We start from the raw sequence: 13,343 nt of genomic DNA, 5'->3' as shown, positions 1-13,343 counted from the left end.
CGGGGAAACCCGCCTGCCTCCGCCCCGCCAGCCCCGGCTGAGACAGCGACGTCCCTCCGGCCTCGGGGCGGCCTGCGCCGCCCGCCGCTACCGCCCCCGCCATCGGCCACGGGCCCGGCCCGGCCGGCGCTAGCGCCGGCGGCAGGGAGAGGAAGCGGCACCGCGGCCGCGGCCGGGGCTGCTCCCCCTGGCGGAAGCGGGCGGCGCGGCGCGGCGGGACGGGGCGGGGCGGGGCCGGGCGCAGCGGGGGCGGGGCCGCCGCCAGGCCGTGGCCCCGCCGCGGCCGCTGGAGTCGCAGCCGCTGCCGGCGCGTTTCCCCTTCCCGCCCCCCGCGCTCCCTCCCCCGCCTCCCCGGCCGGCGCAGCAGGAAGCGGCTCTGATGTCAGCGGCGGCGGCCGCGGCGCGGCTCTAAGCGGCCCCCCACCCCCGCCGCGGCCCCCTCGCCCGCTGCTGCTGCCGCCGGGGCTGGCGGAGGCGGCCAGCTGCGGCCCCGGGGGCGCCCCTTCTCTCCCGCTGCGGCCGAGGCGGCTCGCAGGCTTCGCAGCGGCCGCGGCCTAGGGCAGCCGGGGCGGCGCTCCGCTGCGGTGCGGGAAGGCGCGGGATGCGGAGCGGCGGCGCCGCCGGCGGGGCCTCCGCCCGCCGCCACTGAGGCCCGCGGCCGCCGCGGATGCGGCCTCGCCCCGCGCGGCGGCCCAGGCGGCGCCTCGGCCAGGCCCTCCCCGACCTGCGCCCGCGCGGAGGGCAGGAGCCGCCGCCGCGCCCCGCGTAGCCCCGGCCCAGGCCCCCGACTGCCCGGCGCCGGGCCCTCCGCCCCGGCCTGCCCCGGCCTCTCCTCCCCCGGGTGAAAGAGGAGGGATGTCCGCTGCCGCCTCCGCTGAAATGATTGAAACCCCACCGGTCCTCAACTTCGAAGAAATCGACTACAAAGAGATCGAGGTGGAAGAGGTGAGTGAGGGCCCCGCCGCCGGGCGGCCTCCCCGCGCACGCCCCCCGCCCCGGGCACGGGCCGCAGGGGCGGCCTGGCCCTTACCGGCCCCCGGGCGCGGAAGGGGCGGCGGCGGCTTGCTCCCGCGTACCTGCCCGGGGCTCCGCGCCGCTGCGGATGCTGCCGCGGGTGGCACCGGCGAACAAAGGCGGTGTGGCTGGGAGCGGAGGGGCCAGCGTTGCTGCTGCCAGCCCTGGTGCTGCCTGCTGCGCCGTGGGGTTTTGTTTAAGCGGGATAGATTTATCCAGGACTTTCGTTGTAAAGCTTTCAGCGCCGGTTATGCCGCCCGCTTAAGTATGGGTGTCAAACAGTTGTCAAACGCTGTGACGAGAGGGAAGTGTGAATTCTGATGTTTCTTTCGGATCTTTCTGCATGCCCCGGCTTCCTCCTTCAGCCACCTAACTGAACCACGGTATATATAATCATTGTACCGGTGTTAATTATTCACTAAATTTACAGCTCGGTTAGCTGTAAGGACGTACTGATCTTTTTTTATATTTTTTTTCTGAATATAGGCTAGTGATGTACTTGAGGGTCTGTAACGTTGCATTTGCGACCTGTGCGTGTTACCCAGGAAGTGCCGTGCAGTTACTGTGTAACAGTTGGAAGCAAGTATTTCTTCCTCTGTAGAAAGTTTCATATCAAAGTTATTGCCTTAAATTCTTTGGGGATGGAATGGGACGGATAAAGTATAGAATTTCATACATACCTTTTAATCTGTTTGGATTTCCTGTGAAAGTAGGATGGGTGTGATCTAGGATAGCTTACATACTTTACTAAAGGGCTCGGTAGTGTGTATATATCACAATGTTTAACTCTCAGGATCACACAAAAGTATTGCTTGTGTTGAACATTTTTTTTCTTCTTCCCGCGCTAAGTTCTCTACAGGAATGAAGGTACATCGTGCAGATCTATACCGAATTTGATGAGGCCAGCTTGTAGGGTCTGGACCTAACAGACATCCAAAACTGCTGAAACAGTCTTTGTGCTTTTATTGGTAGATTGTCTTTCTCTTTCAGTAATAATTACCCTCTTTTTAAGACATAATTTATGTGGAAACAAATTTGATTTTGTGTAGTAGCCTTTATAAGTATGCCAACCAGCATCTTATGTTTTTAAAGTGGTTTGTTAGATACTGGTTTGTTCGTAGTCATTAAGCTGGGCTCATGTAGCCTGGGAGAGTTCATAGAACATAAAATCTGTAATAATCCATAGAACACCAGGACACTTTCTGCTCTATTCAGGTAGTGTTGTGGCAACTTTGGCTTTCACCAGAGCAGACAGTGGAAATTATCAGAAGGCAGTGTCTTCCGAAAGATTGCCTTTTCCGCTTTCTATGAATATGGCAATCATGAAGATTATTGACTGTGTACGTCTAATCATTCCTCTTGCCTTCATGTATCTAGCTGTTCTGAAGTGAGAAAATTTAATGTATTTGGGAGCTGAAAGTATTTTTGTGTTTGATAATACGCTGACATTTTTGCAACACTTATTAATGGACAGGGATCAAATCATACGCTATGGGGAGAAATGGCTTTTCTCACCTGAAGAAGAAAGTAAAGTTGATAGCAATTTATCCATCATAAAAAGGTGCCCAGTGAAGGCTCATAGAAGTGAGTGGCACATCTGATATGTTAGACATAGCACTTTGAATCAATAAAATGCTATACAGATCTTGAATCCTCATGACACCCTTGGGAAGGCTGTTAGCAAGGATTATCTTGCTATATTACATGCAGGAAATGTGGAGCTACGTAGTGTGTAATTGGTTTAACTAGAATGTATTGTTCTAAGGTTTAGTTTTCAGAACACGCCTGTGTCCTGCATACCTGCCTAGCACTCAGAGACAGGACTATATGCACAAAAATCTATGTAGAGACGATGCCTAAGCAGTAACTTGTGCTTTATTTATGTGGTTGTTGCATTATCCTCAAAGCAGTATCTCTGTTGGAGATGACAGAACTCCTGTGGTATAAGCTGGGGAGCTCTGACAAAGTGTTCTCTCCATGAGAAAATCTGATGGTGGCTGCTGTGGCATTTTGAGTTATACTCAGTGTACCTGTCCTACCAGAAATTCTTATGGGCAATGGAGATACCATAGCACTGAGCTCTGTCTCAACATCACTGCAGAGATGGAGAAATAAGATCTACTTTATGATAAAGCAGGTGTATTAGGGACCGTACTTAGACCTTGCTTTTGTCAGCTTTGTCAGACCTCTTACTCATGATGCAGTTTCAGCACGGTCAACTTTGGAGCCATAGCAAAACTGATGTCGTTACTGAGGATTTTCTGTTCGCTCACTTCAGGCTCAGAAGTTTCCAAGGATTCTGAAATGGATGTAAGGACTCAAAATGGCCAGATTTTAATATGTTTGGCAAACTTCTGATGTTTCAAAATGGAGTGTCAACAGATCTACACTGGCAACTCAAATGAATGCTTGTATAATCATAGCTTTGCTGTTGTATTATCAAGGCTGTCTTGTCAGCAGATAGCAGTCCCACTCTGCCACTGGTATATTAATAGATATTGAAGTTCTGGAATACTTGTGAGCCATGAGTCCTTACTAATAAATGTGAGATCTATAAGTGTGCTTTCATTTAGGTTTGGCTGAACTCTACCTGATAACATCAAGAATATATCATATTTTGGTTTAGCTTCCATGTGCGTGAGTAACTATTCTGTAGTGTTACATCGCACCAGTCAAACATGTCTCCAGCTTCAAGCTGTCTTTTCATTATTTAAAGTGCTTAGTTTGAAGTAAAATATAGAGGTGATTATTATGGATGAGTTGGAGTCAAATCAAAATTGATGTGGCACAGTGGGAGCATCTTCAAAATGAAAGGGGGAAAAACAACATAAACTTGGATTCAATAGAGATGTTCCCTGCTTTACCATGTGATTTTTTTTGACTGTGAGAATGTCCTCTCTTAAGTTTTCAGATATTATATAGATGAAACATTAGAGACTGAATAAATAAAATGACAGAATAAATCTGAAAACTTAATGTAACTGAAATAAAGTTAACATTAAAAAGCCTAATAGCCCTATCTTAAAATCTCGTATTTAAATCTAGCCTAAATACTGCTGCTGCTGCTTCCCAGAGGAGCTTTCATGTGTAAGCAGTGAACAGACTGGTTTTGAGTTGTTCGGGCAGCCTGCTCCCTGCCACTCTTTCCTGAAAATCCCACAGTACCCTTCCTCCATCATGTAACTTAATAACAGTCCCATACATGACCAAAACTCAGATCTTTTCAGCACATGGTGTGTGTAGCATGCCTTGGAGTGTACAGTGAAAAGATGCATGTCTAGTCATGTGTTCTGTGGCCCTGCCTGGTCACTGTCCCATGTAGCCAGGTTGAAAGCCATTGCCATGTTTGCGTAGTTACAAGTCACTTTTCAACAGTCTGAAAGTGTAAATTATTTGAAAATCGTTGTTTAACGCTCTGCTGGTATACTGTAGTACACACTGAAGTTTATTTTCAACAATCTAATTTGAGCTACAGTGGTTAATTCTTAGGGATTTAGGGTAATTTTTCTTTAAGATGAACAGGTAAAATTTCTAAATACTTATTTTAGAAAACCTATATAGGTGACAGCAACTAATGAGATGCAATTTATGGCGTGTTCACCTAGCTTAGACATTTTAGAAACAGTTGAATAATTTCATTAACTGTCTGAGAAGTGTGCTGAGAACTGCATGTGTTCCTTGTAATTACGGAGCAGGGCAGTTCAGAGACAAGAGAATGAGGAGTACAGGGAGACAAGGGGTTTTGCTGCCCTTTATAGTAGGTTACCTTTTTAAAAGTTAATGAGATGCAAGTGACTGATTATGTCCATTACACTACAAGGTAAAGTGGATTTGCTTAAGCTGCTGCTAAACATGGAGTAGTTACTACCTCTGTTGTTTTTATGCCCTGGGGGATTGTGTCCTGCAAAATTGGAAGAAGTTTGGACGAGAGCTGCAGGTGTGATTTGAGATCTGAAAAATATTCTTGATGTCTGACGTGAGTATGAAAGGCTTGGTTCTCAGGAGCCAAGGGTAGTAGCTAGGAATCTGTTTGAAGTCAGTTGCATCTACAATCTCTGAAACTTTTTCAGAAACTAAGACTTCAAGGTGCAAAGATGGGGATCTAGAAAGGCAGAAAAGTTAGTACACGGTGAAAACATATGCCAGAATTTTCTGTGGTTTTACTCTAAATGCATTTCTGATTTAATTCAAATCACTACTTAAATTTACTATAGTTATACCAGTGCAAGATTCTCTTCATTCATCTACATAAGAAAATAGCCGAAGTGTCAGCTGAAATGTGAATTACTGGGGAAGTTACACAACACCAATTTCACATGGATGAAATTTAGTGAGCAATAAATATTAGAAGATGGCTAATAAGCTAGTTTAACTGTTAATGTAAGACTTTACACTTATTTGTACACATGCAGATTTATTCAGTGACTTAATTTGTGTCCTGTAAAATAAACTTATATTTTACTTACATTTTACTCTCATAAAGAATGCATGGCAAAGAAACCTCACAGGCTTTTCTGTTCCAGTGATGAAAGCAGGATTTGTATTTGTGAGATAATAATAAATTTCCGTGTCTAATGCAGCAGCTAAGGTCACAACTGAGCGACAGTGTAACTGCTATCAGAAACTGGGGAGGAGGCCTTTCCCTAAGAAAAAAATTAAAGCAGAAGAAGCTTCACATATCCCTTATTTACCCCACCCAGTGGATTCTAGCACTATTTTACTGACTCCAGAATGATTATTTGTTTTTCAAAGACCAGTAATTTTAGACTGCACCAGCCCAGCAGGCCCAACTCATGTTGGATTCCTTCACCCTTAGTGCCTCATGACCCAGCATTTTCTGTCTAAAACTTGAATCTCCTGTCTGGGCTGCTGTAACAGAACAAATTGATTCATACTAGAACATAAGACAAGTGTTTTGTTAATGTTTTTAGATTGCTGGTAATTAAAATGAATTCAGTTGTTGAGACACATGTAAAAGACTATCAGTGTGTAAAAAGCTGGAATGAAAGTATAAGGTGATAAACTGTTATCTTTGCTTGAGATGCACGCGTTTCTTAGAATGAGTGAGCTAGCAAAACGCAAAAGAGGCTTTCTTGTGTGTTTAGAGCAAAAGAATAGTATCTGGAAACACCCGTAATTTTACGAACATACATGATAGTACTTTGATTCTCCATAAACATGTTCTGAAAAAGTTGAAAAGAGAATGACTTCTTACAAGAGAACTAAATTCAGATAGCTGAGACACTAAATAATAACTGTATAGTGTTGTGCAGCTCTAACAGGTGATGTCTTAAATATGGACATAGTTTGTGGCAAGCAGAAGTTATGGGTATTTATTAGGAATATTAGTTGATTTTTAATAACTAAATATTTTTGTCATCAAGAAATATTTTTCCTGTGGTGTTTTGCATAACTTTAAAGTTTAAATTTGAAAATTAAATCTAAACTCGGTTATTTTGTTTACTTAAAATTAGTGAGATCGCTTGTGGGCATTGGGGGATGTGTGTGTGTGTTTTTTTGATTCGTGGTTTTTTTGTTGCTATATGAATCCCAGAAAGGGAAAGCAACATTTAAAATTGGGTTGAGCACTGGTACAAATAAACTTAACCAGTCAAAGAATATAGCTGTAAGAATTGGCAGATCTAAACTCCTTCCTAAAAGTGCTGCCAGGGTATTGGCCACAGTCATTTGTGGCATGGGGCCAATTTGCTTCAACCTACTTAATAAAGCATAGCACACAGAGGAACCAAAGTTGGAATTTGAGGCTGGTTGAATGAATGGTAGAACATGTAGGCATATATTTTTAGGGGCTGTAAACTGTTGTTCATGGCTTCTTTTGGCATTTTTTCTTTTTTATATTTATGCTTTCCATATGTCTTACAGGCAGATGTGTGAAAAACTGCAAATAACTAGTATGGTTTACTGGTACTGCTGGAGCTGTGGAAGACGGAAAGAATAGAAGGAGCTAAATTTAAAAATTTGTTTCTGTTTTTGCAGAGCACTGTAGAACACCACCACCACTCCCCAACATCTTGCATTGTGTCTGAAGCTTTAGAGATCCAAAAGTCCATTTTGCATAAACCTTTCGTGTGTACATATACCAGTGACCAAAGGGACATAGATATTAAAGACAATTTAGAGGCTGCTGGCTGTTTGGAAGCATGAGTTTTGTTGGCTTTGTGTTGTGGTGGTGTTTTTTTTTTAATAACTGCTAGTCTTGCATCCCAAAATCATAAAAAAACATGTCATATAGATACTGCAAATTATGAAGGCAATTCTCCAAAGAATACTATATCTGCTAACCAGGGAGCTATTATATTTTATTGCTTATATTTCTTACATATCCAGCAAGGTTTTTTTAGAAAGAAAAGCACAAAGTATTCAGCATGCAGAGCTAACTAACATTGAAAGTTCATGGATAGAGATGAAAATTTTGGATGTTTATACTTTTGAGTGAATAGAAAAACTGTGTGGTTCACACAAAGTTGAAATTGATTCTTCCAGAGTTTTGACATTTGATAGGGGAATAGGGTGCATCTGAATAAACAGAGATGCATTTTTCTTGTTTTACTGAGCGTGGGGAGGGGAGTCATCACATCCCTTAGGACAAAATACATCCTTAAAGTCTTAACATAACAGCCTCTATTTCCCACATGATTTCTAGTCTACATTCTTACCAGTCAGTATAGTCTCCATACTTACAAGTCAATATCATGTATCTTTGTTTATGTACAGCATTTGATACTATTTGTACACAGAGGCAGAAGTAATGTTTGTTCCAGGGCTCTTGTGTGGTTCATATTCTTTAAATAAGACTCTAAAGACATTATCTGGAAAACATGCAAACGTCACTCTCTTTCGCCATGTCATTTTGTCACATGGCAAAACATAACCTTTTACTGGTATGAATTTTATAGGGAGAAGAATAAATCTGTATAAACTTTTCAATTTTTAAAGTTCTTTAAGCATTTCTGTCAGCATAAAATGTGTCTGTGTCAGATACTAATCAAATGGTTCTTGACAAACTTAATTCTATTCTGTAGAAAAGCAGAAGCACTGGTGTTCTATTTCTAAATGTGTCATCTGCCCTATATTTTCCTTTTTTTCTTATAGAAGATATTTAGAGGGCCAAAATTATTTACGAAAAGAATGTGTTTATTTTTAGATCATTTTCCAAACATACACGGTGTTACAGGTCAACTGCTGTTTATTGATTTGTTGTGTCAATAGTTCCATTAACTGTGCTTCATATAATTCAGAATATGCACTACTGCCCAAACATATGGTGTGGCACCAGCAGCAGGGGACAAGAAGGAATGAGCGTGAAGAAACTAAAGTTCAGGCAGAGCCTCCGTCCTGTGCTATTAAGTTACTTAGTTCCAGCACACGGTGTTGAAGGAAACTACGCAGTGTTTAAACCATTCTGACAAAATCTAAGACTTACTCCTTTAAAGAATAATTTAAGTGAAAATTCGAAGGAAGAAAATGAAATATAAGTGGAATCCACCACAAGCTGCAGTCTGTTGATTATAAGGGATGTTTTTACAGTGACTAAGATACTTTTTCCAGATTAAATTGGAAAGACATAGTGGGCTTTCACATATGGTAAACTTCAAGATTGTATCAGATCCGTCATTGCTTCTGACTGTTGATTCTCTCATATGCTGTCCAAGAGGCTGAGCTGCTTTAACGGAGGATCAGCTCTTCTCTGTTTTCCCTGTATCCTAGGTAAATATTCAGTGCATTTGTGTCCTCTTCTCAAGTTCAACCCTCTGTCTAAGCAGGCACCATGTCACTGATAAATTGTTATGAAACCTCGACTGAGTAGTCATTTATCAGACTCTTTTTACCAACCATAAAATTTTTATATCTGATGGTCTTTCACAGCTTTCTGTTACATAATTAAGATTTAGATTACATGGTAAAATTTTCCTCATGGTGCCTCACACTGATTTTATTTTTTTTTTTTTTCCTTTCTCTGCCCTCTCATCATCAGAACTTCATAAAGTGCTTCTTATTCTTGGAATTTATTCCACTTTTCAACTTGAGCCCAAGTTTTGTGACATTTATGGCATGATGTAAACCATCACATTGGTTAGTGTACTCATTTATCTTAAGTTTCTTCATTGTATAGAAAAGTTATTTAAAAATACACCCAAATTGAAAAATAGTGGTTTCTTTAGTATATGAACTGGAAATACATGTACCAATTCTTGATATTAACTTGCTTATAGCCATGGATTTATTTTCAGGGGAACAATATGCAATTGTATTGGCTTACAGGCTAAATTTGACCATGTGGATTCAAATGCAAGAGGTACTTGGACTTTCTCTTTTTAGTTATACATGTAATTTTATTTTTTACATACATAAGAAAAATAAATGCATTTAATATATAAAAATATGTAGCATATATTACATAGTCATAATGTTAAAATGATACCTGTAATACATATAATATATTTGTAAATATGGGCATATACAAGTTTTTTCAGCAAGGAAAGGTACAACTAGCCAAAAAGCAAGCCTGATCCATCACAAACTTTTCTAAATGATTCAGGCTAAGTAAAAAAAGAAAAAAGGTCATATTGCTTCATTAAATTTTATCAGATGTATCAGTACCAATCTTTTAACTTGATTACATTCACTGTTTTTAAATAGCAATTTTTCTTCCACATCACTGAACCAAATGTGGCAGAGGTATAGTCAAAAAATGTGAAAGAGTATGAGAAAAGGTACGTTAGGAGAAGGAGCATCCTAAAAGGAGCTTCACCCAGCCTTGTGCTCTAAGTCCAATTGTGTCCAGCTAGGAGAAATCATATGCACACCTCCTTTTCCCTAAGTGGAGGGGAGAGTTCTCCCCAGTTACTTGATCAGTTTGGGTACATTCATATCATGGGGGAGCAGCAGACCTGGAACTGAATTGCTGCTGCCTGGGTTGCTCTGTGGCATCCTTCCTTGCCTTGTAACTGCCTGTCCCTTTCTTGTGCCAGTAGAAGGGGCCTACCAACCTCAAGAAATTGGGCAATTTTATTCAAAGTGTTGTTTGAGAGCAAAGAGGAAATGCCAGGGGAGGCTATTTGGGACTTTTAGGTCTTCCAGTGACTCACTGTTTCTGCTTTGTTTATATGTACTATTTTTGTAGGCTGCTTGACTATCATTCATACAGCTTGGTGTTCAAAACCTCAACTCAAAGCCAAAACAAATTCAAAGCCAAGAAAATAGTTGGTGTGTGTTATGTCAAGAGAGGAGTCAAGACCCCTATGCTGTAGCTGGGGGAGGAGTTTACAGTCAAGGTCTCTTTGTACACTGGATGGGCGGAATGAGGCATGTTCTCTGGATCTGCTGTGGATATCTTGTGGTAGACTCAGTCTATGAACCACTGTTGTGGAGGGTAAAGGTGAGAAGCTAGGAACTTCTGGAAGGCTAAGTGTGTGCTGTAATGTAAAAGAAGAAAATACTTCTTTGTGTTAAGGAAAATAGAAGGGGAGAATGCTGTTGATCACCATTGCCTGGCGTCCGTCTCTTATATCCATATGTAACCTAAATTCTGCCACAATAAGCTGCTGTGATAATCACATTTATAAATGTTTCCACTCCGCCCTCTCCTTACTCCTCTTCCTTATCCTTTTCTTCTCATTTACCTTCCAAAAAAAGTGTTTGTTCTGCTCCTCAGAATACATGTGATAACTACTTGAAATCAAGGACTAGGAGGAACATGAGCACAGAACGCTGTTAAAACCAATGGTGAAGAAAGGCTGCTAGGGGCAAATAGAGAGTCCCAAGACCCGCCCCACTAGGCCCGTCCTTCTCATCTGCCTTGCCTTGCATTTTGTGGAGTTGGAGGAGCTCCTATCCCTTAGCTGCTTCTGTGCCTTCTGTTTCCTCGTCCTCACTACTTTTCTTTTGAGCATATGTGTAACAACTTGCCAGTCTGTGCTTTCCTGTAGCACCTAGAGTCACTGTTTTGGTGACACTCTGCTTTCAACCTTACATTGCATATGCATGTTTTGTTGTTATTTCTGTATGTTGCCATTTTTCCCCTGAAGAACACAATAAAAAGAAGTGAAACTTCTGTTTACCATAGTTTATAACTCGCCAGTAACTGAAAGTGACCACCTAGGAAAAGGACACTTCTCTCTCCTGCTTTCCTTTTTTGTGCTTGGTTTCAAGGAATGTAGTATGCAGAAGCTGCTATTACTGCTTCTGTGAAGTTACGGTGAAGAGTTGTGGCTCTTGTCTGGTTTTGTATATTTTTAGGCAGTGTTAATTCCAAATAAACTAGAAAGATAACTTCAACAAAAATAGAGAAAGCATAGTTTATACAGATACTGTGCTTATTTGGAGGACTCGCAGTAGAATTTACTGCCCTCACACTGTTGAGGCATCTGAGAGAAAATTAAAGGATATCCTTGAGCACACTGAACACCTCATCCCGACTTCATCGTAGGCCTGTGTAGTTGTTTGCACATGTGTTTAAATTTCAGAAGTTTACATTCCTGTTGCTAGCAAGAATAAACGAATACAGTAGATATAGATCTGACCAGTGAAATTATATCTAAAAATAAATTTGCCATCGTTGCCCTAATTTTCTTCTGAGCAAATCTTGTTTGAAATAATTAAAATCATATATTTCTGAAATACCGTTACTGCATGTTAATAATAAAATGTTTTGTATGTGTCTTTTGCATTCTGTTCTTCTGTAAATGATCTCCGGAAGAAGCTTAGCTAAGCACCATTTATGCTGTGACAGCATAATATTAGATTGCTGCTGCAAAACTCAATTCTGTGTGTCTTCAGTTTTCTACATTAAATTTCTTTTCTGTTTGTGAAATCCTGTACAGCAGATGGAACCATATCAAGTTTTAATTCAAGTGTTTGTTATTTTATTCTAGGTTGTTGGAAGAGGAGCCTTTGGTGTGGTCTGCAAGGCAAAATGGCGAGCTAAAGATGTAGCTATTAAACAAATAGAAAGTGAATCTGAAAGAAAAGCCTTCATTGTAGAGGTACAGTACGTTTGTTGGAAAATACGTGGTTTGGTAGAGCTTATTTTCTTAAACTCATGGGTGCATTTAGTGTACTAAAAGCTATGTCTGTATTACAAGGTAAATGCAGCCAGTACGGTACAGGCCTAGACCCTTTTACTTGCCAAACAGGACACCTGTCAGAGCACACTGCAGCTCCTTTAGTTCTCTTCCCATAGAAACTGGAAGGCAAGGGGGCAGAGAGAGGGGCAGGCAGGTAGGGAAATGCCACTTCCTAGATTCTGTCCCATTGTGGAGTCAGGGTGCAGTTGAAACACCCGAAGAGCTGATTAGTGCTTCCAGGGGCTACAGTATAGGTTCTTTGTACAGTCAGGTCCACACTTGAAACTGTTTCTTACTTTTTTCAGCAGTTCTAATAATTTCTTTTTTTTTTCTTACGTGTAAGTTTATTAGTACATGTAACTCATTTAAGGGTAATCACTCTTTCTATTCAATGTCTTACTTCAGAAAGACCTTGAGTAGTTCAGATACACTGATAAGCTTCCCAAGATACATAACATATTCTAGACTCAAAAGTACCCAAGTAATTTAAATGAGATGTATCGTGACATGCTGCTTAGTATTTAGTCAGTAAGGATCTAGGATGTTCAAGATACACAAAACATGATAAAAACAAATACTTAAAATTGGAACTAAAAAGGTAATACACTGTAGGGTTAAAGGAAGCATATTTGTAGTAGGCCTCTGTGTGTAAATATTTGTATGTTTTTCATTACCATGGAAAGTTTTTAGTGTTGTTAGTCTGGATCTGACTTAATATTGAGTAGACCTGATCAGCATATTTTTTGTTGTTCAAAACAGAACCGAGATAATCCCAGAAATACTTCTGTAATTACTGGGGTTCAGGAAACCCTACACAGTGCAAGCATCAGTTGTAATATTTCATTCTGGTTTTTTACAATTTCTGAAACATACATAAAAAATAACATTCACTCCCTAGATGATGAATAGCATAAGCTGCCTCAGAAGCCTGTATAAATTGGGGAAAAAAATCCTTTTCCCTTTCCTCCTACTACCCACTGGTAAAGAAGAATTCAGTGCAAAATAGTCTGTTTGTCAATACAAGCAGCAGTAGGTTCTTGGAACTATGTCACATTAATATTAAACTGGCTGGCTTATTTTATAGGATTGTGGGGTTGGGGTGTTTTTTTAAACAGTAATTATATTGTGAATAAAGTCAGTATTATTCGGATTTTATATGTAGCCAGACAATCAGGATTCCAAAACGGGAGGCTCCAGGAAGAGCACCAAACCTGTAGAGGTTGCACAGTACTTATGACTTGA

At 41.4% G+C, this 13,343-nt stretch overlaps 1 protein-coding gene across 9 annotated transcripts in view; it reads left to right on the top strand.

Annotated features, from left to right (window-relative positions):
• Nucleotides 1-818: 818 nt before the first annotated feature.
• Nucleotides 819-13,343, top strand: part of MAP3K7 (mitogen-activated protein kinase kinase kinase 7) — a 47,735-nt gene continuing 35,210 nt past the window's right edge. For 8 of the 9 annotated variants that reach the window (XM_037391028.1, XM_037391025.1, XM_037391024.1 and 5 more), the window contains exons 1-2: nucleotides 819-945; nucleotides 11,910-12,020. In XM_037391028.1, the coding sequence (XP_037246925.1) occupies nucleotides 856-945; nucleotides 11,910-12,020 (201 nt within the window). In that variant the 5' untranslated portion in view covers nucleotides 819-855. The remainder of the gene's footprint in view (nucleotides 946-11,909; nucleotides 12,021-13,343) is intronic. The other variant, XM_037391029.1, reaches the window with a different exon arrangement.

This window comes from Falco rusticolus, chromosome 6 (assembly GCF_015220075.1).
Source record: "Falco rusticolus isolate bFalRus1 chromosome 6, bFalRus1.pri, whole genome shotgun sequence".
In the NCBI taxonomy this organism is placed as follows: Eukaryota; Metazoa; Chordata; class Aves; order Falconiformes; family Falconidae; genus Falco; species Falco rusticolus.
The sequence above is the reverse complement of the archived record's forward strand: the minus strand, read 5'-3'. Positions and strand labels throughout refer to the sequence as shown.